General features: G+C 41.7%; 2 protein-coding genes across 2 annotated transcripts in view; one reads left to right on the top strand and one right to left on the bottom strand.

Annotated features, from left to right (window-relative positions):
• Nucleotides 1-1,266: 1,266 nt before the first annotated feature.
• socs4 (suppressor of cytokine signaling 4) lies at nt 1,267-2,454 on the bottom strand (the record flags this gene model as incomplete). The annotated part of the gene is made up of 1 exon (XM_083918735.1): nt 1,267-2,454. The coding sequence occupies one exon, from the start codon at nt 2,452-2,454 to the stop codon at nt 1,267-1,269; it is 1,188 nt and encodes a 395-aa protein (XP_083774861.1).
• Nucleotides 2,455-17,758: 15,304 nt separating this feature from the next.
• LOC310948242 (C-myc promoter-binding protein-like) overlaps nt 17,759-25,297 on the top strand; it is a 90,662-nt gene continuing 83,123 nt past the window's right edge. The window contains exon 1 of the mRNA XM_083915295.1: nt 17,759-17,881. The gene's annotated coding sequence lies outside the window, so the exon portion shown is untranslated. The remainder of the gene's footprint in view (nt 17,882-25,297) is intronic.

Raw genomic sequence — 25,297 nt, 5'->3', positions numbered from 1 at the left:
TTGGGTAGAGACAGACAAGTGAAGCAGATGAAGTCCCGTCGGTGCGGTTGTGCCGCCATCTTGTGTCTGCAGACAAGAGTACAGTCCCTTTGAAAGAGTCCTCTCCGTGAGAAGCTTCCCCACATGAGTTTGGTGACTAGTTAAGACTTCAACATTGTTCATATTGCAATATTGGAAAAGACCATATGCACCATTTTGCCTTAACAATACTGCTCAGTTGAGACGTTAATAAAGATTTAATGATATCTGCATATTACGAGAAACAGTTGGAGTCTTCTGACAGCACCGGTTGGGTGCTGGACCTCGCCAACAGCATTACACATTTATGATATTAAGGTACATTAAAGGAGGTTTGGGCTCTGCCAGGAAACCATAAAAGGTTGTCGTCCCTAAAGTTGCCGTTAGAGACACTAGATACCCGAACAAGACAACTCTGATTAAAGACGATGAAGTAGGGGAGGAAAAAACGCTCAAGAGTCAATATTCCACCAAAAGTGAGGGTTAAAGTTTAATGTCTTGTTCTCAGTCACTGTTTGTACCTGTAACTACGAAAAGTAACGCACATTTATTTGTATTTGATTCACACATTTATTACTGTAGAAGTTAAAGAAGGTAATCAGGTGATGAAGTACAAGACTGCTATAGGGAGGGGTGTATCACGGAAGTACTAAGTCAAATTACAACCTTTTTTTTTATCTTTACCAAGTTAAACTTATCCGTTACGTAAAGGTAGTTTTGGTGCCTAAACGTAAACATTGTGGTCCACTTCTTGTTGCAGTTTAATAGCGTTAAATAGAACGCATCATAGAAAGTGTTGAGCATAACTTTTCGTAAGATTTCGCACAAACCTGTTGATGAGGAATAGTCCATTTAAAGATGATGAGGCAAGTGTTTTGGGACGTTTGGTTGATTACAGGTGTCTCAGTGTATCATAGTCAACGGCTTCCTTGTCCCATGAGCTTGGGCATCGCCCCCCCGAAACAGTCCAAGTAGCGGAAGCAGAACTCCAAGCTTTCAAACTATCCCTTGAAGGAAGACAAGCGTCCTTCAGTATATATCAGACCTGCGGAGAAGGCTTTGGTTGTTCTCTTTATGCATCAAGATCGACAAACATCTTGGTTGTGCACCTTTAAGACCCTAATGATCTGCAGCAGCAAAGCTACAGTACTTGGAGATTAATGGCAATATTCACGCCTCTCTGCCAAGAGAACCTGCTTTTGCTTGTCCCATCTTTGCCTTCCACCGTAAGAGACCGGTGCTGGGCTGTCACACAGCGCAAGCCCCATCGCACTTAATGTGGTACTGTCGGAGGTAGTCCCTGAGCTGAGGAGGCAGCAGCAGGTTGTCTACGCCCTGGTAGGTGGTGTGGCTACAGATCACAGCCCTGCACAGGTGCTGGAGGGTGAAAGGGAAGGTCCTTGATAGCGGCCGGGAAAGCAGGGGTTCAAAGAAAAGGCAGGTGGCCGGGTCGCTGTAGTGTCGCAGCAGTCCCGTCACACTGGGATCCCGGTACATGCACGGGTCGCGCACATCGAAGCTGAAACGCTTGTCGTTCTGCTCAATGCGTGCGTGCAGGGAGCGGCTGTAGCGACGGAAGCTGACCGAGAAGAGGAACTCGTCCTGGGCGGAGTCCCGCAGCAGAAACGTTCCCTCTGGTTTGCCCTCCAGCAGCTCCTCCGCCTCGAAGCGGTTCAACACACCCCAGTAACAGGAGCTGTTGTTGATCTGGAGGAGATCTGGGACCAGGATGTAGTCAGTGTGGCCACAGCTGCCCTCTGCTCCCCCATGAGGACAAGAAGGGTCCCAGTCCTCCAGACTGGTGCCTCCAGGCCCAGGAGAACAGCAGATGTCCTCCCAGGAGAGAGGGGTCTGTGGCGGGGAGGTAGAGGAAGATGACACATTGGGTTTGAGGGGAGCCTCCATGTCCTTCAGGGCACTTGGGTGGGTGGCGTGACTCTTTATAAGGTGCCAACATCGGGCCAGTTCAGATTTGGGCGAGAAGGGGCATTTGTCCTGCATGAGCTCTGAGACGTGGATCTTGCGTTTGGACCAGAAGAGCACCGAGAAGGGTCGCGAGGAGCCCGATGGATGGTGGTGATGATGATGGTGGTGATGGTGAGAGCGCAGAGGGAAACACTGGCCCACGGCGTCCTGAAACTTCTGGCGCAGAGAGCGGCGGGACAAGGCCTTCCGACACACTGCGTCCATGTCTGCGGACGTCAACGCGTCCCCGAGAGTGCTGCAGCTACACTTCCGCTCTCTGCGCCGCCTCGGACAGGATGTCGACCGCACACCCAGCTCCTCCGTCCCCTCCGCCTCCAGACCTCCAGGACTCGACCCGTTGCGAGAACTCCGGGAGCGTTTCTTCCCCCGCCAAACGTAACTGTCTGCGCTCCAGCTGCGCAGGCCGCATTTGGGACGCGTGTCCGAGCCTCGTGGCTTCTTCTCTGACATGGCCGCTTCCTCTTCTTACTCTGCGACACATTCAAAACGAAGAGTCATAACAGGATCGCACAACCATGACTCAGATCATTAACACATTTATGAGACAATATTCAAAATGTAGTTTATTAAAGAGAAGCTGAGTTGTGTCACCAGTGTGTGTCCCACTGATAAAATGACTTTTTACCCTTTTCTCTCACCACAAAGCTCTAATTAACATCTTTGCAAAGTCCTTTTTTGATCTGTATTGAACAGGTTCTCTTTAGAAACATTTGACCTTAACGGTGCCGCAAACAACCCTCTTCAAATCAGACTGGGTTCTTTTCACTTTACAGTTTTTTAAACATATTTATCGGCGCCATTCGGTCACACCCTGACCAAGAACTTCCTGTAATCTGCAGGACTGCTTTTTAATCTAGATGATGAGGTTGATGATCTCCAGTTGCAATAAATCGAATTAAGACCGCACAGATCAGAAACAGCAGATGAAAATGCATCAGTTCCCTTAAAATAAAATACAGGAAAACATCACAGACTTAACATTTTACAAGGCAACACACTTTTTCATGCTCAAGTTTTATTAAACTGCTTACAAAGCTGTTGTTTTCTCACTAAAGTCAGTTAAAAGGACGTTTGCTCGTGCAGCAGTTTGGTCCCCGACAAAACAAGATGTAATCAAAGTGAGCAGCAGGAGGTTTAACGTCACGGTAACCACTCTCGGATGTTATTCACTCTTTGAAGATTAATGCAGGAGATTATCTTACCTTACAAACTAGTGTCAGGCGTCCACATCCATGTCAGGACCACTGCACATTAGCACAGGACGTGTGTGTGTGTGTGTGTGACCCGCCTGCAGCCAGCTCCAGCTCTAACAGACGGCAGACTCTTCCGCCTCCTATATAATTATGATGCCAAATCCCCGAGGGGGCAGCAGTTTCCTCTCTTCTCTGGCTCTGAATGAATGAATGAAGGGAGGTTGGTTTCAGGTTAATGGCAGAGAGACATCCTCTTCTCTCTCTCTCTCTCTCTCTCTCTTACTTCTCCTTTACACATCCATTGATGAATTCCATCTCCGAGAAAAGAAAGAGGAGAGATAACAGCCCGAGAGTGCTTCTTCATTCACAAAGTGAATTATTTCGGCCTTTAATTCTATTTTCCGCACGCTGATTTGAGCTGTTTTGACCCGTAGAGCTTAACTTAAAGCATCAAAGCGCATTTCACGGGGAGCTTTAAACCTGGTTAAGTCTGTTTTAAAATTATTACTCAGGTTTTACGAGCAGCCCGTCACCGACTCTGTCTAATTAACAATTCAGTCCGACAGAGGAAACAACAGAGCTTTTCTCTTTTTTTCCTCTAAAAAAAGCTTCACTTATTGATGCATAACCTTTAGTTTCCCAGTTTAAACTTCCAGAAAGTGCTGCAGCAAGGAGGTGAGGTCATACACACAGTGTGGATGACATTTTGGAAGATCTATAATTCATGAAACAAATAGACTACATCTATCAGACAAATAATATTACTCCCAGTGGTTCAGCGTGTGTGTGTGTACGTGTGTGTGTGTGTGTGGGTGTGTGTGTGTGTGTGTGTGTCCTCTCAGCCCTAACAGATAAAGGATAGTCATCAATAAATGCCTGACATCTCAGATAATGCAGTGACACTCAACTTCCTCTTAGCTGAATATTTAATGCTGCTCACATTATCACGCTGCAGCCCGGCAGGATGAGAACGCCACATGTTCTGGCAAACAACCAGATCAATGTATCTGACTCTAAAAAAAAAAGACAGTAGGAACGGAAACGGTCTGAACTCTGGCTGAATGATTAGGTCAGATAATTAACTAACAGCTATCAAAACCACTTTCTTGTATCGTAACCGCTCTCACCACGCTTTAACCGCGTTTCCACTGAGCGGACCGGTCCGGTTCAGCCCGTTCACACGTTATTTTTTGCGTTTCCGGTGTCGAAAGTTGTGAATGGTACCAATAGAAACCGCTCCATTGTCTGCGTTCTTTCGTTCCCCCTCTGTTGAGCTTGCAGTTTTACAAAAATATCAACAAGGTGTGAGTTTTCTTGCTTTTTTCATGTTACGAAAAGAAAGCTGGACATGTTGAAACTGGCTTTACAGAGGGGGAACGAAAGCTCCATCGTATTTTACTCGCAGATCAGTCTAGTAACGTGTAGCGGAGAAAATTTGGAGCAGTTTGCCAAGCGACTGAACCAATCAGCGTTGGTTTTGAGGCGGGTTTGAGTGTGACAAAATGAAAAGCGACTGTTCAGAGAAAACAACATGGCGTCTTCTGGGGATCAGATGAACGCAGCTATTGAGCAAGACGCTCGCTAACGCTTTTTTCACCTGGATCCTTCTGTTGAACCTGGACCGCGCACCTGAAATTGAGCCTTTTATCCGTAAATTCACGTTAAACAAACAGAAAATATCCTTAAAAGACATGTTGGTGATAGACAGATGGTGGATGGTTTATCCAATCGGCAACCAGTATTTTCGCCCCTTCCCAAAAGATCTCCAAACCAGAGTTACCAGATATGCTGAGAAAATGCGAAACAATCCATCTGGCAGAGTCAGGTTACTGTTGAGGTGCCTACACTGATCTGACACTAAACACTTCAGTCCGTTGATCGGTGCAGACGTTCCTCTGCATCATTGACCAGAGATAGACGGAGAAGCGATGGATGAAATGTAAAAACTGTAAACAGCACGCTACTTACGTGTTCAGGGTGTTTGTGCATATAACTATGAAAAGTAAAACACTGTAACTCTTGTGTAATCCAGGTATTTATATGCCAGTAAGAGCGCTAAAATATGAGTAAGAGGGTCGGTGTGGTGGATGGGTCGATGAAGTAGATGTAAGAATACAGGTCCATTTTTAGTCGTTTTGCTTCCTTTTGTGGTCATTTTGCATTTATTTGTTATAGTTTTGCATATGTTTTAGTCATTTTGAGTCCCATTGAAGTCATTTTGTGTCTTTTTTTTACTGGTTTTACTTTTTCAATGGGGTGGTTTTGTCTCCGCATTGGTTTTAAGACTTAGACTTCTCTTTTTTGATGCTTTGGGATGAACTCCTGCAAGGAAATTGAGTTTGCAGATGGACGGAGAAGCGATGGATGAAATGTTAAACGCGCCTGAACGCTACTTAAGTGTTCAGGGTGTTTGTGCATATACCTATGAAAAGTAAAACACTGTAACTCTTGTGTAATCCAGGTATTTATTTGAGGGTCGGTGTGGTGGAGGGGTCCTGAAACACGTCTTTCACCGGGGGTAACATAAACTGAAATGTTTCATAACAATTCAATAAAACATTTTAAAGTGTAGTTTATTATGTTTATTTGTCAGGGACCGTTCAGAATAAACACTAATGTCACAAAAAGATGATAAAAATGCAATAAACACTCAATCCAATCCTGATTAACTTCTTGTTTTCTGTCAGATCTTGCAGGAACCATCTGCTGCGTCGTCAGCTGTTCTTATAACGTACTCTGATTACATCAAAGGAGGATTACTGTTACTAGGCAACACTTTCATCATGTCATTCACAGGTTCTCAGAAACTCTCCATTTACCGCACTCGCCATGAAACATTCAGCCTCTTCATTGAACGACAGCACAAATTGATTGGGTAGAATAATGGAAACGAGAAGCACACACACACACACAAGCACACACACACACACACACACACACAAACACGCACGCGCACACACAAGCACGCACACACACACACACACACACACACACACACACACACACACACACACACACACACACACAGACACACACACACACACACACACACACACACACACACACACACACACACACACACACACACACACACACACACACACACACACATAGTGAGGAAGACTTGATTTAGTAAATGGAAGGTAAAAGAAAAAGATTTTCTGCTAATTTTATTTATTTATTCAGTGCTGTATTTATTTCATTTACCTTTCTATTATATATTTTTTTACCCCAACTTATCACATTTTGCTGATTTATTTGTGTAATTGGGTTAAGTTATGATTTGTTGTGTTTTCACTTCATCAGAGTTTGTTGTAACATTGTGGTCGCCTAAAAATGTTTTGATTGTTATTCGGATGCAAATTGCTAACAAAGCAACAACGTAAGCTAGCTAGCTCGGGGTCATGCCTGTGATCCACAGTCACATTAGCCTCTGCCTTCGCCAATTTAATTCAGCATTTTGTTCGGGTTAGGGGTTACGATTAGGGTCAGGGTTAGGGGTTACGATTAGGGTCAGGGTTAGGGGTTACGATTAGGGTCAGGGTCAGGGGTTACGGTTAGGGTCAGGGTTAGGGGTTACGGTTAGGGTCAGGGTTAGGGGTTACGCTTAGGGTCAGGGTCAGGGGTTACGGTTAGGGTCAGGGTAAGGGGTTAAGGTTAGGGTCAGGGTTAGGGGTTACGATTAGGGGTTACAGTTAGGGTCAGGGTTAGGGGTTACGCTTAGGGTCAGGGTAAGGGGTTAAGGTTAGGGTCAGGGTTAGGGGTTACGATTAGGGTCAGGGTTAGGGGTTACAGTTAGGGTCAGGGTTAGGGGGTAGAGTTAGGGTCAGGGTTAGGGGTTACGGTCAGGGTCAGGGTTAGGGGTTACGGTTAGGGTTAGGGTTAGGGGTTACGGTTAGGGTCAGGGTTAGGGGTTACAGTTAGGGTCAGGGTTAGGGGGTAGAGTTAGGGTCAGGGTTAGGGGTTACGGTTAGGGTCAGGGTTAGGGGTTACGGTTAGGGTCAGGGGTTACAGTTAGGGTCAGGGTTAGGGGTTACGGTTAGGGTCAGGGTTAGGGGTTACGGTTAGGGTCAGGGTTAGGGGTTACGGTTAGGGTCAGGGTTAGGGGTTACGGTTAGGGTCAGGGTTAGGGGGTAGAGTTAGGGTCTACGTAAGCCTATTTGCCGGGGTATCCTGCACTGGTTGTGGGAAAAATAACAGACCAGGGAACATCGGTCCCTTTCTGTGATAAAGGGTAACATACAAAGCGACGAACATAGGTCCTGCTCCTCCTAGCTCTAGCGTTAGCAGGTAACTTAAGGGGAAATGGGGATTTTCAACCAGCTCTGGTGACTTTGGACAGGATGACTCTGGTCAACCGGCTAAAAAACAGCCAGTTTCTGTCTTTAGCATTTAGCTTAGCACCGCCTCATTGAAACGACAGCATGAATGCAGCTCGCCCTTTTTGTTCAACCATGGTCACGTCCGGTTTCTAAAAAAACAAGATGGCGACGGCAAAAATGCCAAAACCCCTGGCTACAAAACTATTCCACAAACCAACGGGAGACATCAGCGTAGCTACGTCCGTCTTTATTTTGAGATTTGAGATATTATATGTACAGTATAAACACACAGCTGCAACAACACCCTGTGATCTGTGTGTCAGTGGGGTGTGGTGCAGAGTTTTATCCAGGAAGTGCGTCCTGCAGCGGGTGAAATCCAGTCGGACCATTAACCTGCTGCAGCCAGGACTCGACCAGGGGCTCGTATCAGTCCACATTACAGAGGCATCGATCCCGGGAGCCGCGCAGCCGACAGGAGCAGCCATGAATAATTGATGCTGCTCTGATTGAATGGAGACTCTACTTTGCTTGTATTTTTATACAAAAGCTATCACAGGTTTTTTTTTTATTGACATTTACGCAGTCAGGAGGAGTCAAAGTACAACATGCACGTGTTTCTGGGAGATCACATCAGTTTGGTTGGTTTACAGGACGTGGATTAAATGACTCTGTGCGGTGACTCGACCGACTGTGCAGCTCCACATTCATAGCGTGGTTCAGCTCATTGTTTCGTTCTTCAGCTTGAAATTGTACTCATTTTGAAGCTTGGTTTGGAAAACTAAAGCTCACTGAACCAAATAGTGCAGTGGTTCAGTCCCCATCCGTTGCACGCTGAGTTTCAGCTTCTTCTCCCTGGCTGCAGGTGAAAAGTCCCCATGTGTAAAACAAAAACATCCCAAAACAGTTTAATCCCTGCATTCATCACACTGAGGAGTAAGTCATAGCTCTATTCTGCACAGGGGATTATTTATTGCTAATTTTATTTATTTATTTATTCATTTATTCAGTGCTGTATTCATTTCATTTACATTTTTATTGTATTTTTTTGATGTTTGCTGTTTTCTTTTATTTTTACTGATTTATCTGGTTTTGTTTCAACTTTTTTTATTTATTTGGTTTTATTTAAATTTTATTATTACAGATTTATTTTGTTTTATTTGATATTATTTTACCTGATTTATTTTGTTTTATTTTATATTATTTTACCTGATTTATTTTGTTTTATTTGATATTATTTTAACTGATTTATTTTGTTTTATTTGATATTATTTTCTACTGATTAATTTGTTTTTATTTTATTATATTATTACGGATTATTTTTTGTTTTACCTTGACTGCTTTATTTGTTTTTATTTTATATTATTTTTACTGATTTCTTTGGTTTTACTCCAACTGAACTGAACTCCTGCAAGGAAATTGAATTTTTTTTTTAATCAGTTTACAAAAACACAAGGGAGGTATAAAAAGATACAGCATAAGATAACCAATAAACTCTTAGTTAAATAGAAAGTATACAGTAGATACAGTAAGCAATCAACTCTGAGTTAAATATATATGAGGTAGATGTAAGAATACAGGTCCATTTTTATTTGTTTTGCTTCCTTTTTGTGGTCAATTTGCATCCGTTTTTAGTCGTTTGCGTCAGTTTTTTGGAATTTTTTATCCCTTTGCGGTAGTTTTGCATTCATTTTTAGTAGTTTTGCTTCCTTTTGTGGTCATTTTGCATCTATTTGTTGTAGTTTTGCACATGTTTTAGTCATTTTGAGTCCCTTTGAAGTCATTTTGTGTCTTTTTCTTACTGGTTCAACTTTTTCCAGTGGGGTGGTGTTGTCTCTGCGCTGGTTTTAAGACTTAAACTTCTCTTTTTTGATGCTTTGGGATGAACTCCCGCAAGGAAATTGAGTTTCCAGCAGTTTACAAAAACACAAGGGAGGTATAAAAACAGTACAGTATAGGATAAACAATAAACTCTGAGCTAAATAAATACAGAAAGTATACAGTATATACAGTAAACAATAAACTCTAGGTTAAATATGTGAGGTAGATGTAAGAATACAGGTAGAATAAAATTCACAGAAAATTAAATCAGATAAGTTAATGTAGAGTAAATGTATCAGATCAAATATGTTTGACTGTAAATGACAGAAATGAGCAGTAAGATTACATTTTTGCACTTATGTGATAAAGTTACTGCACAAAAGAAAGAAGAAGATAAGTGTCCAGGTGTGTGAGAGTAGATTATTAATAATGAATCATTAATGGCACAGTGATTATATTCTGCTTTACTTGCATTTTGTGATCTAAACGACGGAAACGCTGCCTTTCTTAACCATTTCTGTGTGTGCATTCGTCCTTGAGACATTTCCTGTGTGTGTGTGTGTGTGTGTGTGTGTGTGTGTGTGTGTGTGTGTGTGTGTGTGTGTGTGTGTGTGTGTGTGTGTGTGTGTGTGTGTGTGTGTGCGTGTGTGTGTGTGTGTGTGTGTGTTACAGCAGCGATGGTAAATTGAATCAGCAGGGAGTCTCCGGCTCCACTGGTCTCAGTTGTTTGCATTGATCCGTATCAGGAGAAACCTCAGGCTCTCGTTACATCTCACTCAAACAAATATTCCACCTTTTTATTTTTTATTTTTTTTACACGTGCAGAAACCTGAGCCGAGCGACAGCCGAGCAAAGAGGATGTCAGGCCTCAAAAAAATGACCTTCTGCGGAGTTTGTTTGCACGTATCTGTGCATTTTATTACAGCTGATACATGTTTATTGTTATCACTTGATTGTTGATTATTATTTTTTATATGATTGGATTATTCTACTTCCTGTTACTCCAGGAGTATCATGTGCTCACTTTGGTTTTATTTTATGTTATTTTGTTTTTACTGATTCATTTGGTTTCATTTTATATTATTTTTACTTATTCATTTTGTTTTATTTTATTTTTTACTGATTTATTTGTTTTATTTTATTTTGTTTTTACTGATTTATTTGTTTTTTATTTTATTTTTTACTGATTTATTTGGTTTTATTTTATTCTAATTTCTTACTGATTCATTTTGTTTTACTTTATTTATTTTTTACTGATTTATTTTGTTTATTTTATTTGATTTTTTACTGATTTATTTTGTTTTATTTTATATTTACTGATTTATTTTGTTATATTTTATTTTATTTTCACTGATTTATTTGGTTTTATTTTTATTTTTATTTTTTACGAATTTTTTTGGTTTTATTTTTATTTTTTATTATTTATTTAGTTTTGTTTTATTCTATTTTGTTTTTACTGATTTATTTATTTTTTTATTGTATTTTTTACTGATTTACTCAGTTTTATTTTATTATATGTTTTACTGATTTTATTTTGTTTTATTTTATTCTTACTGATAATTTTTTTATTGTACTTTGACGGCTACTCCTGTTTTATGAAGTTTAATACTTTTACTTTAGATGCTTCCTTCTTTACTTCAAAGTGACATTTTGTTCCTTTTTGTGTCTTCTTCTGCTCGAGTACTTGAGGTTTCAGACCTTTTCACATATTCAGACCTTTGCGTGTTCGCGTGTGTCGGATGCAGACGTGGGTTTCATGACATGTGAGCTGCTGGATCCACTTTCCTCAGGGGACGGTTATTTATGCAGACGCTCTGTTTCCCGCACAGCAACGAGCATCCAGAGGGTTTCTCCTCTCCGTCAGGTTAGAGAGAGAGACACACACACAGGCACACACACACACACACACACACACACAGGCCCACACACACACACACACACACACACACAGACACACACAGACATACACAGACACACACACACACACGCACACACAGAGATACAGAGACACCACACACACACACACACACACACACACACACACACACACACACACACACACACACACACACACACACACACACACACACACACACACACACACACACACACACACACACACACACACACACACACACACACAAACACACACACACACAGACACACACAGACATAAACAGACACACACACACACACGCACACACACAGATACAGACACACACACACACACACATACAGCGTAAAATGACGTGTGATTAAAAGTGACTGTGTTTTTCAGCTGTGTAATAATGTGACACTGTATTGATCGTAGAGAGGAAGTTCTCTTTCCTGTCAGTCCTCCAGAGGTCAAAGGTCAAAGGTCAGAGGTCAAGGTCAGCTAATTGGTGCAGATGCAGTGTTACGCGTAAGTGCCGTAGAGAGCCAATCCCCCTTAGACCTCCGTGTTAAAATGTCCAACTTTACAGCAGAAATAAACTTGTTTACAGCCTGGAGACAATAAAAATTGGTCTCTATAGCTAATTCCCTCATTAATAGGAATAATATATACAATAGTTCTAAATTTACCCCACGCAAAATTAAATTAAGGCTTAAAATTCTGCAGGATTAAGGGCGTGGCCGCGAGTGACAGTCTACGGTAAAGACTGGAGATCATTTATTTGTTTATTATATTTAATTAACGATCTGGATCAGTAAAGTGACAAAGTTACCAAATATATGTAGTAAAAGTGCATCATTCCAGCCTCAACTGTGGAGTAGAAGTCAGACGCCGGTCTTCATGGAGGAGCGGCGGTCTGACCTCTTTCTTAATTATACTTCAGCTGAGTACCATTAGAAGATACACACCCTAAAGAGCGCGTCGTGCTGTAAACCGCAGGCTGAGTATTGATTAACCCAGGATTTAATCGAGTACTTTTGGGAGCTCTGAAGCATGACCTCACATCCTTCTTTGTGCCTCTTTATGAACGGAAACAAAAGGGATTTTCAGTTGAGTTCTACTTTGACCCCCGCAAGAAAAGCTGCGACGGTTTTTCCCTCCGCGCAGGTTTTTGTTGCACAGAGAGAATAATCCCAGACATCCTTTTGTCTCTGCGGCTTTAATCTCTGCATCCTGTCTCTGATGCACGAGAGAGAGAGAGAGAGAGAGAGAGAGAGAGAGAGAGAGAGAGAGAGAGAGAGAGAGAGAGAGAGAGAGAGAGAGAGAGAGAGAGAGAGAGAGAGAGAGAGAGAGAGAGAGAGAGAGAGAGAGAGAGAGAGAGAGAGAGAGAGAGAGAGAGAGAGAGAGAGAGAGAGAGAGAGAGAGAGAGAGAGAGGAGAGGATCGTTACAATAAGCCTGGATGTCTCTCGTTAGTGATGTAAACATTTGCACACACACACAAAAAACTCAGAAGATCAATAGCAGAGAGGAGAAATTCCAGTAACTCTGTGTCTGTGCACGCGGCTTGTCTTACAGAGGAAGTGCACACACACACACACACACACACACACACACACACACACACACACACACACACACACACACACACACACACACACACACACACACACACACACACACACACACACACACACACACACACACACACACACACACACACACACACACACACACACACGCATGAAACATATCAAATAGTTCGTCTTACGTTATGATGGGGCCTAAATTTAGCTGCTTGACTCAATCCCCAAGTAAAATAACTGTGCGTTAACGTAAGTTTATATTTGATCTCATTGGTGTTTGACTCACTGTTAAATAGATTAGGTTATTGTCATGGGGAAGTTTATTATATATTGTTTATTATTAATACATTTTTTATTTAAATTATGATGAATAGTGGATAAAGGAACAAACAAGTGCAAACAAGAAAACCTTTTTATACGGGATATCAGAAGGTTTCGGTTGCCACTGTGTGCTCGATTAATACTGTATATAATAAATAAAATAATTATTATTATTATTGTTACAGATCTCATGGCTCATAGCTCATGGGGGGAAGTGTTGGGTCTCTGTTAATGGTCTTTACCTGCTCCGTAAGTAAAGTGTCTTGAGATCACTTTTGTTATGATTTGGCACTATAAATAAAATTGAATTGAATTGAATTGAATTGGTTTAAAGTGGTTTAACTTTAATGATGTATAATAGTTGAGTGAATGAGCTTTTTATTTTTATTTTTAATTTAGACGATTGTGTATCGCGACATCTTGATAAAAGATTTAATCATGATACAATTCCACTGACAGAAGATGAATGATCATATTGAATTATTGCCCCGCTCTACTCTCAACTTTAAAAAAATCAAACACTGTTCAGCAGAAGAAAGTGACTTTAATTTGGTTTAATCTGTGGTTTAATTTGAAACATGTATAATAGTGTGTCAGAGGTTTTTCAGATGACGGTGCAGGTTTGACTGACGTGTGTGTGGCTGCAGGAGACGACAGATGGCAGCAGAGAGAAACAAATGTTTCACCTGCTGACAGAGTTAAATATGAGATTATCTCTGTGAATATGTGACTATTATTCTGCACTGGGAACATTTCTGCACATGCTGTTCAACTTTACCATCGTATTCTGTTATATTTGACATATTTGCTGTAAGTATATTAACAGTATCGTGTCTTTCATGGCATACTTTCTATTTTTTTTGTGGCTGAACTTTGCTTCATTGTTCATTTCATATTGTTTGTTGTGTAAGTGTTTAAATCCCTGCAGAAAGATGAGAAAATGCTTTAAAAACGCCTGAAATTTGACATTAATCACATTACAAAACACTTCAAAGTGATAATAAATAATCACTGGATGAAAGGGAACATTTAAATCTTAAAATTAAATGTTAAAATGATACAGAATAATAGAAAAAGTTACTTTAAATGATAAAAACAGCTGGATTCAACCCTTAAAAAGTCCATGTTAAAAATGATATGTTGGTAATGATCAGTGTTCTCTTATATCAAAATAAATAATTAATATTAAATAATAATGTGAGTCTTAAACGTCCTAATTTAAGACTCATTGAAGGAACCTGTTCCCAGGATTATCAACATGCTATAAGAGATGGATAATGAATAGATAATAATAATAATAATACAAGATTAGAGTAATACGCAGGTGCTGAGAGATGAAACAAAAACAATAATAATGTCCTTACACTCATATCAGAGTCTTCAAAGTTAAAATAAACATGTATTTTACAAGTATTTTGTCATTTCGTGCACATTTTAGCATATTTTATATATGTTATTATATTAGCATATTCCAATAACGTTAGTCTGGGGACATTCAAAACTTTGAAGTTTATGTTTTTCTCATAATCAGTCCACTCCAGCTTAGAGTATTATATTTTTACATTTGCACATTTACACAATTAATCCGCTTATTTATACATTTTATGTTTAAGGAATCTTTTATAATATATTTGTTATATTACTGCTTTGCTGGTCTATGTGTAATGCTGCTGTTACACTGCAATGTCCCAGCTTGGGATCAATAAAGTATTTCTTATCTATATTTTTATCATCTCATCTTCAGCCTCTTATCCGGGGTCGGGTCGCGGGGGCAGCAGCTTTAGCAGGGGACCCCAAACTTCCCTTTCCCGGGCCACATTAACCAGCTCTAACTGGGGGATCCTGAGGCGTTCCCAGGCCAGTGTGGAGATCTAATCTCTCCACCTGGTCCTGGGTCTTCCCCGAGGCCTCCTCCCAGCTGGACGTGCCTGGAACACCTCCCTAGGGAGGCGCCCAGGGTTCATCCTTACTAGATGATCCTGAACCACCTCAACTGGCTCCTTTCAACGCAAAGGAGCAGCGGCTCTACTCCGAGTTCCTCACAGATGCTGAACTTCTCCCACTATATTTTTATGTTTGTGCAAAATAACTTTAAATGAGTAGCTCAGATTTTGAGAGTCTGGGATGAAAAACAGCCTCCACCTGAAGGTTTAAGCGCTTTATTCTTATTTATGTTTCTTATTTTTGTCTTTACAACTTTCAGCAAGAACGAGAGTCATTTGTAAAGATGTGTTTTTGGTGCCTGGAACTTCTGCAGAGTAAAAAAAGAGTTAAATTAAAGGATTTATGAGTCTGCGTGACTGTGTGGGAATAGTTTTCTCCCTCACACCCACTCACATCGACGCCATTTCAACCGGTTTCATCATTTATTCTGCAGAGACTGCGTTTATTCATCCAGATAAATGACCCGCTGCAGCTTTAGTGAGGTGTTACTTACGATCTATAATAATTCAGTGTAGATCGAGACCTGGAAGCTGCAGGAGAAGCTGTCAGCTTGTCTGTCTGTCTGCGTGTTTCTCTCATTCACACTTATTCCCAGCATGCACCAGGGCTATGGCAGGTTCATCACAGGGCGAAGACATTAAAGTGTAATTCTAGCGCAAAATCATCCCATGGTCTTTTACTGCACTTACATTCATCAAATAAGCCATCGAGACAGTTTTTTTCGTGTAACAACTATTAATGTAGAAATCCGGGAGAGTCGCTAACAGGCGGACGTTGCTAACACTGATTAGCTCGGGGCAGTACGCTGAAGGCATTCAAAGGTCTTTTTTAACCACTAATGCTGCTGAAAATAACAGCAAACCTCTGCCGCAGCATGAGAAGAGTCCCTACACATATTCAGACGTTGTACATCTCACTGGTTTTAACAGACGACGTCGCATCACTCCAATTTTGGCCTCACTCCACCTGCTCCCTGTACGTTTTAGCATTCATTTTAAGATTTTACTGATCGCTTTTAAGGCTCGTCAAGGTCTAGCCCCAGAATACACCTCAGACATGCTGACCCCATAGGAGCATGCTTGCAGCCTTAGATCCGCGGGCAGGTCTCTGCGCACGTGTACGAGCACAAGCGCGAGGCCTACGGCGGCTGTGACATCCTTTTATGTGCGCCTGTTCGGACATAGAAAAAAAAAAGATAACAACAATGGCGGTGAAAGGTTCACGTTGGTGTGATGTGGAGGTGGAGTGTTTACTGCAGATTTGGTCGATGAAAAGATTCAAAAACAGTCGACAAGACGCACAAAAACTCCGAGGTCTATGGAAAGATTTGTAAACAAAGCCACGCATCGCCATGACGTCATCAATGCGTGTGACGTGTTACGGCGTGATAACGTATAGGCAGCAAGAAGCATTCGCCGAAGCCCAGGTAGTGTGAGTACAAACGGGCCTGGGGCGTGCGGGGAGAGGGAGGGGGGGACAAGTACCCTAAAGCCTGGGGCACGGTACGGGCGGACAGTGTGAGTGCGCCCTAACAGTGAAGAGGGCCCCCAGCTATGTTCTCCTTAGGCCCCCGGATTTCTAAGACCGCCACTACAAATCCAGCAGCCGAGTGAGCGGAGACGGGCAAAAACCAGAGTCAATACAGGCCAAACATTCACTCCATGGACTGAGAGAAAGGAGAGAAACTGCATTAAAACGCACGATCACTTTCATGTTTACTTGAAATGCTAACGGCTAACAGTAACTGTCAGTCAAACCCCTCTAATACTTGTTTTTATGGTGTGATTTGTCGGAGGGGACGGGTTCAAACAGTAGTTTAGGCTACTGGGCCGGCTCTGACCAACCTGGCAACCCAACTGCTGGAGTTATTTTTTGTTGTTGCCACTACGATCTTGAGACACAAGATGGCGTCATTCTGCTCAGTCTCATATTCAACCTTTAATGTTTCTTTTCTTTCCTTTCAAAGTGAATAGCAAACGTAGAAGAAGCATCGATAAGAAACAATAAATTCTTGATAAATATAGAAAAATATGAACAATATAAACACAGGGTATAAAGTATTAAATATCAGAATAACAAGAACAATACATACTTTTTTAAATGTTTAAATTCACACTAAGGTACACAAGATTATACCTATTACTATTGCACATTTTTATATATATATATAATGTATTATTCATTATTAATCAACATAGGAATCAGGCCAGTTTGATAAGCTAATAAATAAATAAGTATAAATCATAAATGAGATAATAATGAGGTCATATTATTGCGAGCCTTGTCAGCGTCAGGTAGATTATATCAGAAGCTTCCTGCTGGTGTGTGTGTGTGTGTGTGTGTGTGTGTGTGTGTGTGTGTGTGTGTGTGTGTGTGTGTGTGTGAGTGAGAGAGACTGTGTGTGTGTGAGTGTGTGATGTAAAAACCGTGTGTGTGTGTGTGTGTGAGTCCGTGAATCTGTGAGTGTGATGTATAAACCGTGTGTGTGTGTGTGTGTGTGTGTGTGTGTGTGATGTGAAAACCGTGTGTGTGTGTGTGTGTGTGTGTGTGTGTCATTACAAACCAAGATGGCGGCGCAGCGGACAGCCGGCTCGGCACAGTGACGGATAGACCCAACGGTCGGAGCAGCTAACGGTTAGATAGCTAACGGTTAAGACCGACGGTTGGAACAGCTAACGGTTACACTCTGAGACAAAAATAAAGAAATAAACACACAATTTTACCGGGCACCGACAGCCAGTGTGATGAACCAGCACCGGTAGACGACACACCGGGGGAAGTTGTGTGTGTGTGACTTAAATTGACGTCCACAAACGGGGGTAAGTACGCGAGGATGAACCGTTACAGCCGTTACTGACTGACCGCGGAGGGATTTAACGGAACAGCTGCGTGTTTCCCGGGCTAAAACCCCTCACCCTTAAGCTCGTGTTGTGTATTTGTTTACGTTTGTTGTGTCCTTTTAACTGTCATTATACATTTAACCACGCTTCCTCCGTTCATTCCCGTTATGTGCCACAGGTTGTTTGCAATTAAACGCCTAATTTATGGATGTTTTAATCGTCGGTGCTGCGTGTTAACGAAACACTAGTCACGCCACATTAAACGTGATATATGGGACTGTTTTACCCGCTCACCGTGCGGTTGTTAGGAACTAAAATTAACCCTAAATCACTAGCTACCCCCTCTACCCCGAGGGTATTTTAGGTTGTCACTTTGTACTTTCTGTCTCAGAAAAATGCCTCTCACTTAACCTTGCTGTTGAGGCAGTGGCACAAAATGTTCAAGGAGGGTAATTTCAGCCTCTCATGTTGTGTTTTGTGAAGCATTTTAGGTCAGTTTTGTGTATTTATCCCAATAATTCAAGTCACAAATGCACCTGAAGGAGATATGTTTTCTTTCAGCTGTGCATCCTCTTATTTTGACAGATACATGAGGTCTTTCAAAGGGTTTTATGTCCTGTGTGTGTGTGTGTGTGTGTGTGTGTGTGTGTGTGTGTGTGTGTGTGTGTGTGTGTGTGTGTGTGTGTGTGTGTGTGTGTGTGTGTGTGTGTGTGTGTGTGTGTGTGTGTGTGTGTGTGTGTGTGTGTGTGTGTGTGTGTGTGTGTGTGTGTGTCAGTACGCTTTAATTGCATACCTACATCTAACTGACCTACGCTCAATGATACCTCCGCAGTGGCTGTACACATATTTACCATTCAAACTGCATTTGAAACATCAATATCCCTTCGTTCTTTTGCATTTTTGAAAGGAGACGGTAGCCCTCGCTAATCTCCTACAATTACACCTTTTCGACCAAGACGTTTTCAGAGCCGGTGCCCAATGTTGAACCGGTTCTTCCTGTTTCGACAGCCGAAGAACCGACCCTCGGTCAGGAAAACCGGTTCCAGAGCGGCACCGGCTCTTTGCTGGTCTTGAACCGGCACCACAAAGTCTCGCATGCTTTAAAAAATGTTGTGATTTAAGAATTTGTGTATTTTATTGGTGTTTTTTTGTCAAAATTAACAACTTTTCTAAAGAGACATGTCTTCTTTAGTTTGCTTAATCATCAGAGAAACACAGTTTAAGTTAAGTTTTCTAAAAAAAAACGTTTATTCACAATTATGCACAATAATTAAACACTATTAACAACTCAGAAAGCAAACATTTGATTCTGACGGTGCCTGTATCGACATGAATCGTAAAGACAGTGCAGTGTGATCAATTGCAGGTAGTCTGTGCTAGGTAAGGCTAGCTAATGTTAGCGCTAACATTAGCTTCCAACAGATGCTAACATTAACATCTTACATTGAGTGTTCATAAGAATGAAAACGTGTTAGACAGTTACCTTTCTTCTCAAACACTACAAATTTGCTGTACAATTGTGTTGTAGTCCACTGTTGTTGTTGTTGTTGTTGTTGTTGTGCGTGAAGTGGGCGTTAGCATTTCTGGGGAAACCTTAGACGTATACAGTGATGTAATGATGTGGCTCTCTAGTCTGTGGAAAACCAAACAGGTTCTGAGAAGGTTCCCAAGTTGAACAACACCCTCCAGAGTGGAAATCTTGTGTTTCCGTGTAAAGGGGTAAAAACGCAAAAGTGTGCTCTGATCTGCTCACGCTGGCTCAAGTCACTTACCTGTATACATAACATCTATGTGCAGAGTTCAGGTAAACAACAACAAACATGTGGGACTGTTTCCGTCAGTGGGACGTTCAAGTGTCCTGGGTGGAACCGAGGCGGTGGGAGGCTGCAGACCGTGCTGCAGATCCCTTTCACACTGTACGGCGTCCTGCTTCTCCACTGTTAGGGAGAGAAGGAGAAGTACGTTTCTATGCATGCACCAGCTCTGGGTGGTGTTGTGTGGCAGTGCTTCACAGCTCCACCTACACACCTGACGTGCACACTACATCTAATCTCACAAACCCTATTCATGCAGATTTTCCCCCACAGACGCTCGTCTAAATGCGGAATAATAAGTGAGAAGGCAACGCCGCTTTTGCGTTTCCTTTCTAGATCGTCACTGTCCAAACATAGCCATAGCTGATGCGCAAGTATCTGGACGGTGTTCACTTGTTTTGCGGTGCATCACTGCAAATATGTCTGCGAAAACTTGAGCGAACTGAGCTGCAGAGAGGTCAACGCTCCAGGGGTCCAGCTTGGAGTCAGTGCACTGCTGTTTTACGATGTCAGTCATCGGAGAGGAGTCATGGTGACGGCTGCCATTGGGGCTTCACATTCAAAAAATTCCCCCTTGCATTGTTTTTGTGGTGTTGCACAGGACCGGACAGGCAAAGTCTGGTCAAATCATACTTGTGACAGAAATACTCTCAAGCCTGTCATTTTGTAAACCTCAGCTCCGCATACCAGAAAGGTAACCTACACCGTAATCCTGTAAATCCTCTGCATGTTTCTTGGCTTTTATCCAAGAGTCTCTTCACTTATCGTGGAATTTCTCGTGGTGAGCTTCGTGTTGTTGTGCTCATGATGGACAGGATGTTTGCTCCTCGTCTTAGTGCCGTGTCTGTTCATGTTCGGAGGGCAGAAAAGGGGGCGACTTCTTGGAATGCCACAGAGGAAGAGAGAGGCATGCTTGAAATGAAGTATGGCAAAACGAGAGCCAAATGGCATGGGTTGCACCGGTTGCTGGACTGGGCTGTGTCGTCTTGTGCAGGTCCGTCCAAGAAGAGGATTTACGGCAGTGAGACAAAAGATCAAGGCACCAGAGAGTGTCTGCGGAGCTGATTGAAGACCTCAGGTACACTCAGTAACCCTGGTTCCTCTTATCCTGGCACCAGCCTCGGGGTTAATGCCTTCTGTCCACCTCTTAACTAACACCAAATGTGCCCTCCTGCGGCGGTGACGGTGTTAGTAACTTAAAGCATAGACTGCATGTTACTTCTATCTTGTGTAATTCAGTGAACAGTAGCAAAGCGGTGCAAATATGAGTCCCACTTCATAGAGCTGTCAGTTACAGAATGTGGATGCTGCTCAATCCTCTCATGCTCGAGGGATATTCATGCGTTTCACTGCAGCATTCACTTTGACTTGTTCTGCATGAGAGCGCACGCTAAACGCCTGAACTGGAGGTTGTTTCCAGACTGTCTCTTTGGCAGTGAGCGGCTGTTGAAGGTTTGATTGTTTAATTTCCAAGTTATGTCTGCAGCTATGCACAAGAAACTATAAGAGCCACGTTTGTTTTATGTTCTAATGCTATTTAAAGCCCCCGAACACCCACACCGGTGTTTTCAGTTACTCTGGCTGACCAGACCTCCGCTTGGGTTGAAGGTGGGCGGGGCTTTGGTGGGAATTTATGAGGTCATACATGTCCGTCTACCACTAAGAATGATAAAGGTGTGCTTTGTCCCGCCTTAACAGATGAAACAAAGCTGACAGGAGGCTCAGGGCGATGTCAATCAATCACAGTAGACACCCACACAAGCCTGAGAAGAGGTCGAATCAACGGATTAACTGAAAACTCCTGTGTGGGTGTTCAGAGCTTTAAACTGCTTTGAACAGTATATTAAAGGACTCGGCTGGGGTTATGTTTGCTATTATTTTGCAGGGTCCATATTTTGTTTTTTTAACAAGTGACGGTTACCGTGCATTCACACCAGGAGAGATGGAGGCGATCAAATCACGTCGCTTCATCACATTTGTCACATTTATGATCATGGCTTCTATCACAGGTAGCAGCCGAGGCGGCTAGCTGACTGAAACTAACCCCCGGCTCAGCCTACTCTGCTGTTGTGCTAAATGTGAAGTGATGCTAGTGCTAACAGGGATCTGAGTGCTTCTAAGAGAACAGAAATGAGCTCTCAGAGGAAGTGTGTGGCTCTTAAAAGAGACGTTGTGTTGTTGTGAGACCAGACCGTCAGTGATTTGACCTTCGAAGCTGTAGATGTGCTGCCCGGTGACGGCTTTCTTCTTCTTCTTCTTTCTTCTTCTGCAGAATAGATGCCTAAAAGCACGTTGCTACCATCCATAGTTCATAGTTATATCCATGACTTTATATCCCTAACAGTCTGGTTTACCCCAAGGACTGCAACAATGGTGGGTTTGGTGATCCTCTTGAGATATCGCAGAGAAATTCAATGATGGTTACCGCAATCCAAACACTGATTGGTTGTCGTGGCACAGCGTCAGGAGATGCCGCTTGAAAATTATAATTGTTCAACTTCAAAAGGCACACAATGAGGTGATAGACGCAACTGACACTTTGTTGCATCGCGCTTATCGTCTGAATTGCACCGCCGGGAGCGACTTTTTGTGTCATCGTGTCATTTACATTGGTTTTGAATGGGAGCTTGACGCTTTCATTGCCTCCATCACTTTTGGTGTTAATGCCCAGTCAGGCAGTCCTTTACTGCGCTTGGGTGAAGAAGTTTAGTAGCAACGTGGTGCTTGTAAGATTTAGAGAAGTCAGTAAAACCTTTGAGTAAAAGATGAAGTCCGTATTTCACCGGGCTGAGATGTTACCTTGAACTGGAATCGTCTGCAGTGATGTTGTAATCTACCTTCACATAAACCCTCATTCAGCGTTTTGAGAGTACATTGTTTTTTTTAACCAAGTGTGCCTGACTGAAGCCAATTTGGCATAGTGGACAAACGGTAGAATTACAATTTCTGTGTCGGTCACGTGATGCCATGGCGCCCAAAAATGCTTTTTCCCATTGTCTGTAAATCATCACACATGCGAATTGACTCTTATTAATATCAGAAGTTGATTAATTCAGTCTGATAACATTTAAAAAGGCTAGAAGAGCTGCACGATTAAATCCCCATTCAAGTCAGCGGGAGCGCTAAAACAGAAATAGCCGTATCTGCCGGATCATCCGGGTAGTTTTAGTTTCGGCTTCATGTGTCACTGAGCAGCTTTCATAAGAATGAACGGGCCTCCGGCTCGAGCGCTGTATCCCGTTCCCTTAATACATCCATGGGTTTTAACAAGAAAGTTTGGTTTAATTTAGTAGAACACAAGTAGAAATCTAAGTCCCTCTGCAGACTGACGCAGCCTCGGAGCATGGAGCCTGGTAAAACGGCCACTACACTATATATACATGCCTCCAGGGAGATTCCCTCTGGGCACTCTCTCAGTGAAACAAGTCTGGTTTTCAATCACTGTGAAGAAAGAATACTGCTGGGTTCACCGCTCTCCTGCAGTTATTTTGTGATGAACCTGTAGCAGAGATGTGAAGACGCCATGAGGTGTTTCCTTTTCTGTGTTTACCCCCTTCAGCAGTGACGCACACAGGTTTGTGTTTAGATGTGGAGGGCTGATGAAGGCTACAGAAGCTTACAACCTATTTTCATAATATTTGCACTAAGCTAATGAATGTTATCACCTAATTTAAGTCAGTTTCCAGCAGATTTGACTCCCTTTTCTCTAAGGACACGGGACAACAATCACAAATGCCTCTACTTGTCTCTCAAAGTAGAGAGGATATTAACGCTGTTCAGTGCCGACTCATATTCAGCGGTGTTTTAACCCTCCTGTTATCCTAAGGGTCATATTGACCCCATTTAATGTTTAACATCTCTAAATAATGTCTTTTTTTTTTTTTTTTTTGCTTTATATTTATGACTTTTCCTCATTTTATGGGGACAACTCATAAAAAAACTAAAATTATCATGATTATATATATTTTTTATTGTTCTTATCGTACATGTACTTGTCGCATCGGTGTTCCTTTGGGTTAATTTGATAATCTGGATGATTTAATCATTATTATTATCGTTTATTATACAATTCAAATATTATATGAGGTCAAATTCACGCTGCTGTCCTTGATAACGGACGTTACTTTCATTCCAGATATTACAAATAACACAAAATAGCACTTAAAATAACAGACTTACTTTAGAACACACACACAGAAATCCCTTCATGCAGTTTAACATCAGTGATATTTTTCATTCTGTTAAATAAAATCATAAAGTGCCCGACTTAACTTGAGTCACACATTGATTCTGATCATTTTCGAGATGTTTAAATTGCTGCGGTCAAATTGACCCCTAGAATAAATGGTGTTATTAAAATTTGAGGGCAACAGGAGGGTTAAACTCACAGTTAGAGGCAGTAAAAGAGATGGTGACTGTGCAGAAGAGCAACTGTGCAAGAGATGTAGCTGCTAAAAATGAGTGACAGTCATGCTTTTTGCACTCTGGTCTATTTCCTGCTCCCGTGCATGTTAAACTCGCTCCCCTGTCTCTGATAATTTCTGTGTGATTGTTGACAGATGAATCATGATGGGTCTGGAAAAGAGGTTTTCGTCTCTGGTTCTGGAGGTTGCATGATACAGAAAACACTTTCCGTTGTTAAACATCGTAAATATTCACAGTACATCACTAGCAGCTGTTTTTTTAGGGTGCATACCGATAATCATAGTTCTGATTTTAATATAATTTAAATAAAGTACTTGGCATTGAGGTTATATAGGATGCCAAAGTGACACATATTGAAACACAAAACTCTGTTGTTTTCCCTTAATTCAACTCTTCTGTGTCACAAAACATCATTTTGGTTGTTTATAGCTAATGTTGGACGCATTACTCCAAAAATGTAACGAACTCCTGGTAATATTATTACTTATTTCTCAATGAGAAAAGTCATTTGTTACACTACAGATTATATTACTTTCCTTTTTAAAAAAATCCCCAGTCATGTCCTGTTTGTCCCGGAAATGAACCGTTATAGTCTGAACAAGAGCCGCTGTGATATTTGACTTCAGGCTTGAAGCCAAAATGTTACCTGACTAAAGCTACCAACTAGGCTGACGTGGTTATATCGAAGAACGCTGCACTAAAAGTACATGTGCCTTTCAGAGATTTATAGATGGATGGAGAGATAGATAGATGGATGGATAGATATAGATAGACAGATTTATAAATAGATGGATAGATAGATAGATTTATAGATGGATAGATAGATTTATAGATGGATAGATTGATTGATAGATAGATAGATAGATTTATAGATAGATAGATGGATAGATTTATAGATAGATAGATAGATGGATAGATTTATAGTTAGATAGATAGATAGATAGATTTATAGATAGATAGATGGATAGATTTATAGATAGATAGATAGATGGATAGATAGATAGATAGATAGATAGATTTATAGATAGATAGATAGATGGATAGATAGATAGATAGATAGATGGATAGATTTATAGATAGATAGATAGATAGATAGATAGATAGATAGATTTATAGATAGATAGATAGATGGGTAGATAGATATATAGATAGATAG

Source organism: Echiichthys vipera, assembly GCF_963691815.1.
Source record: "Echiichthys vipera genome assembly, chromosome: 1".
Classification (NCBI taxonomy): Eukaryota; Metazoa; Chordata; class Actinopteri; order Perciformes; family Trachinidae; genus Echiichthys; species Echiichthys vipera.
This window is presented reverse-complemented; position numbering and strand designations above follow the sequence as displayed.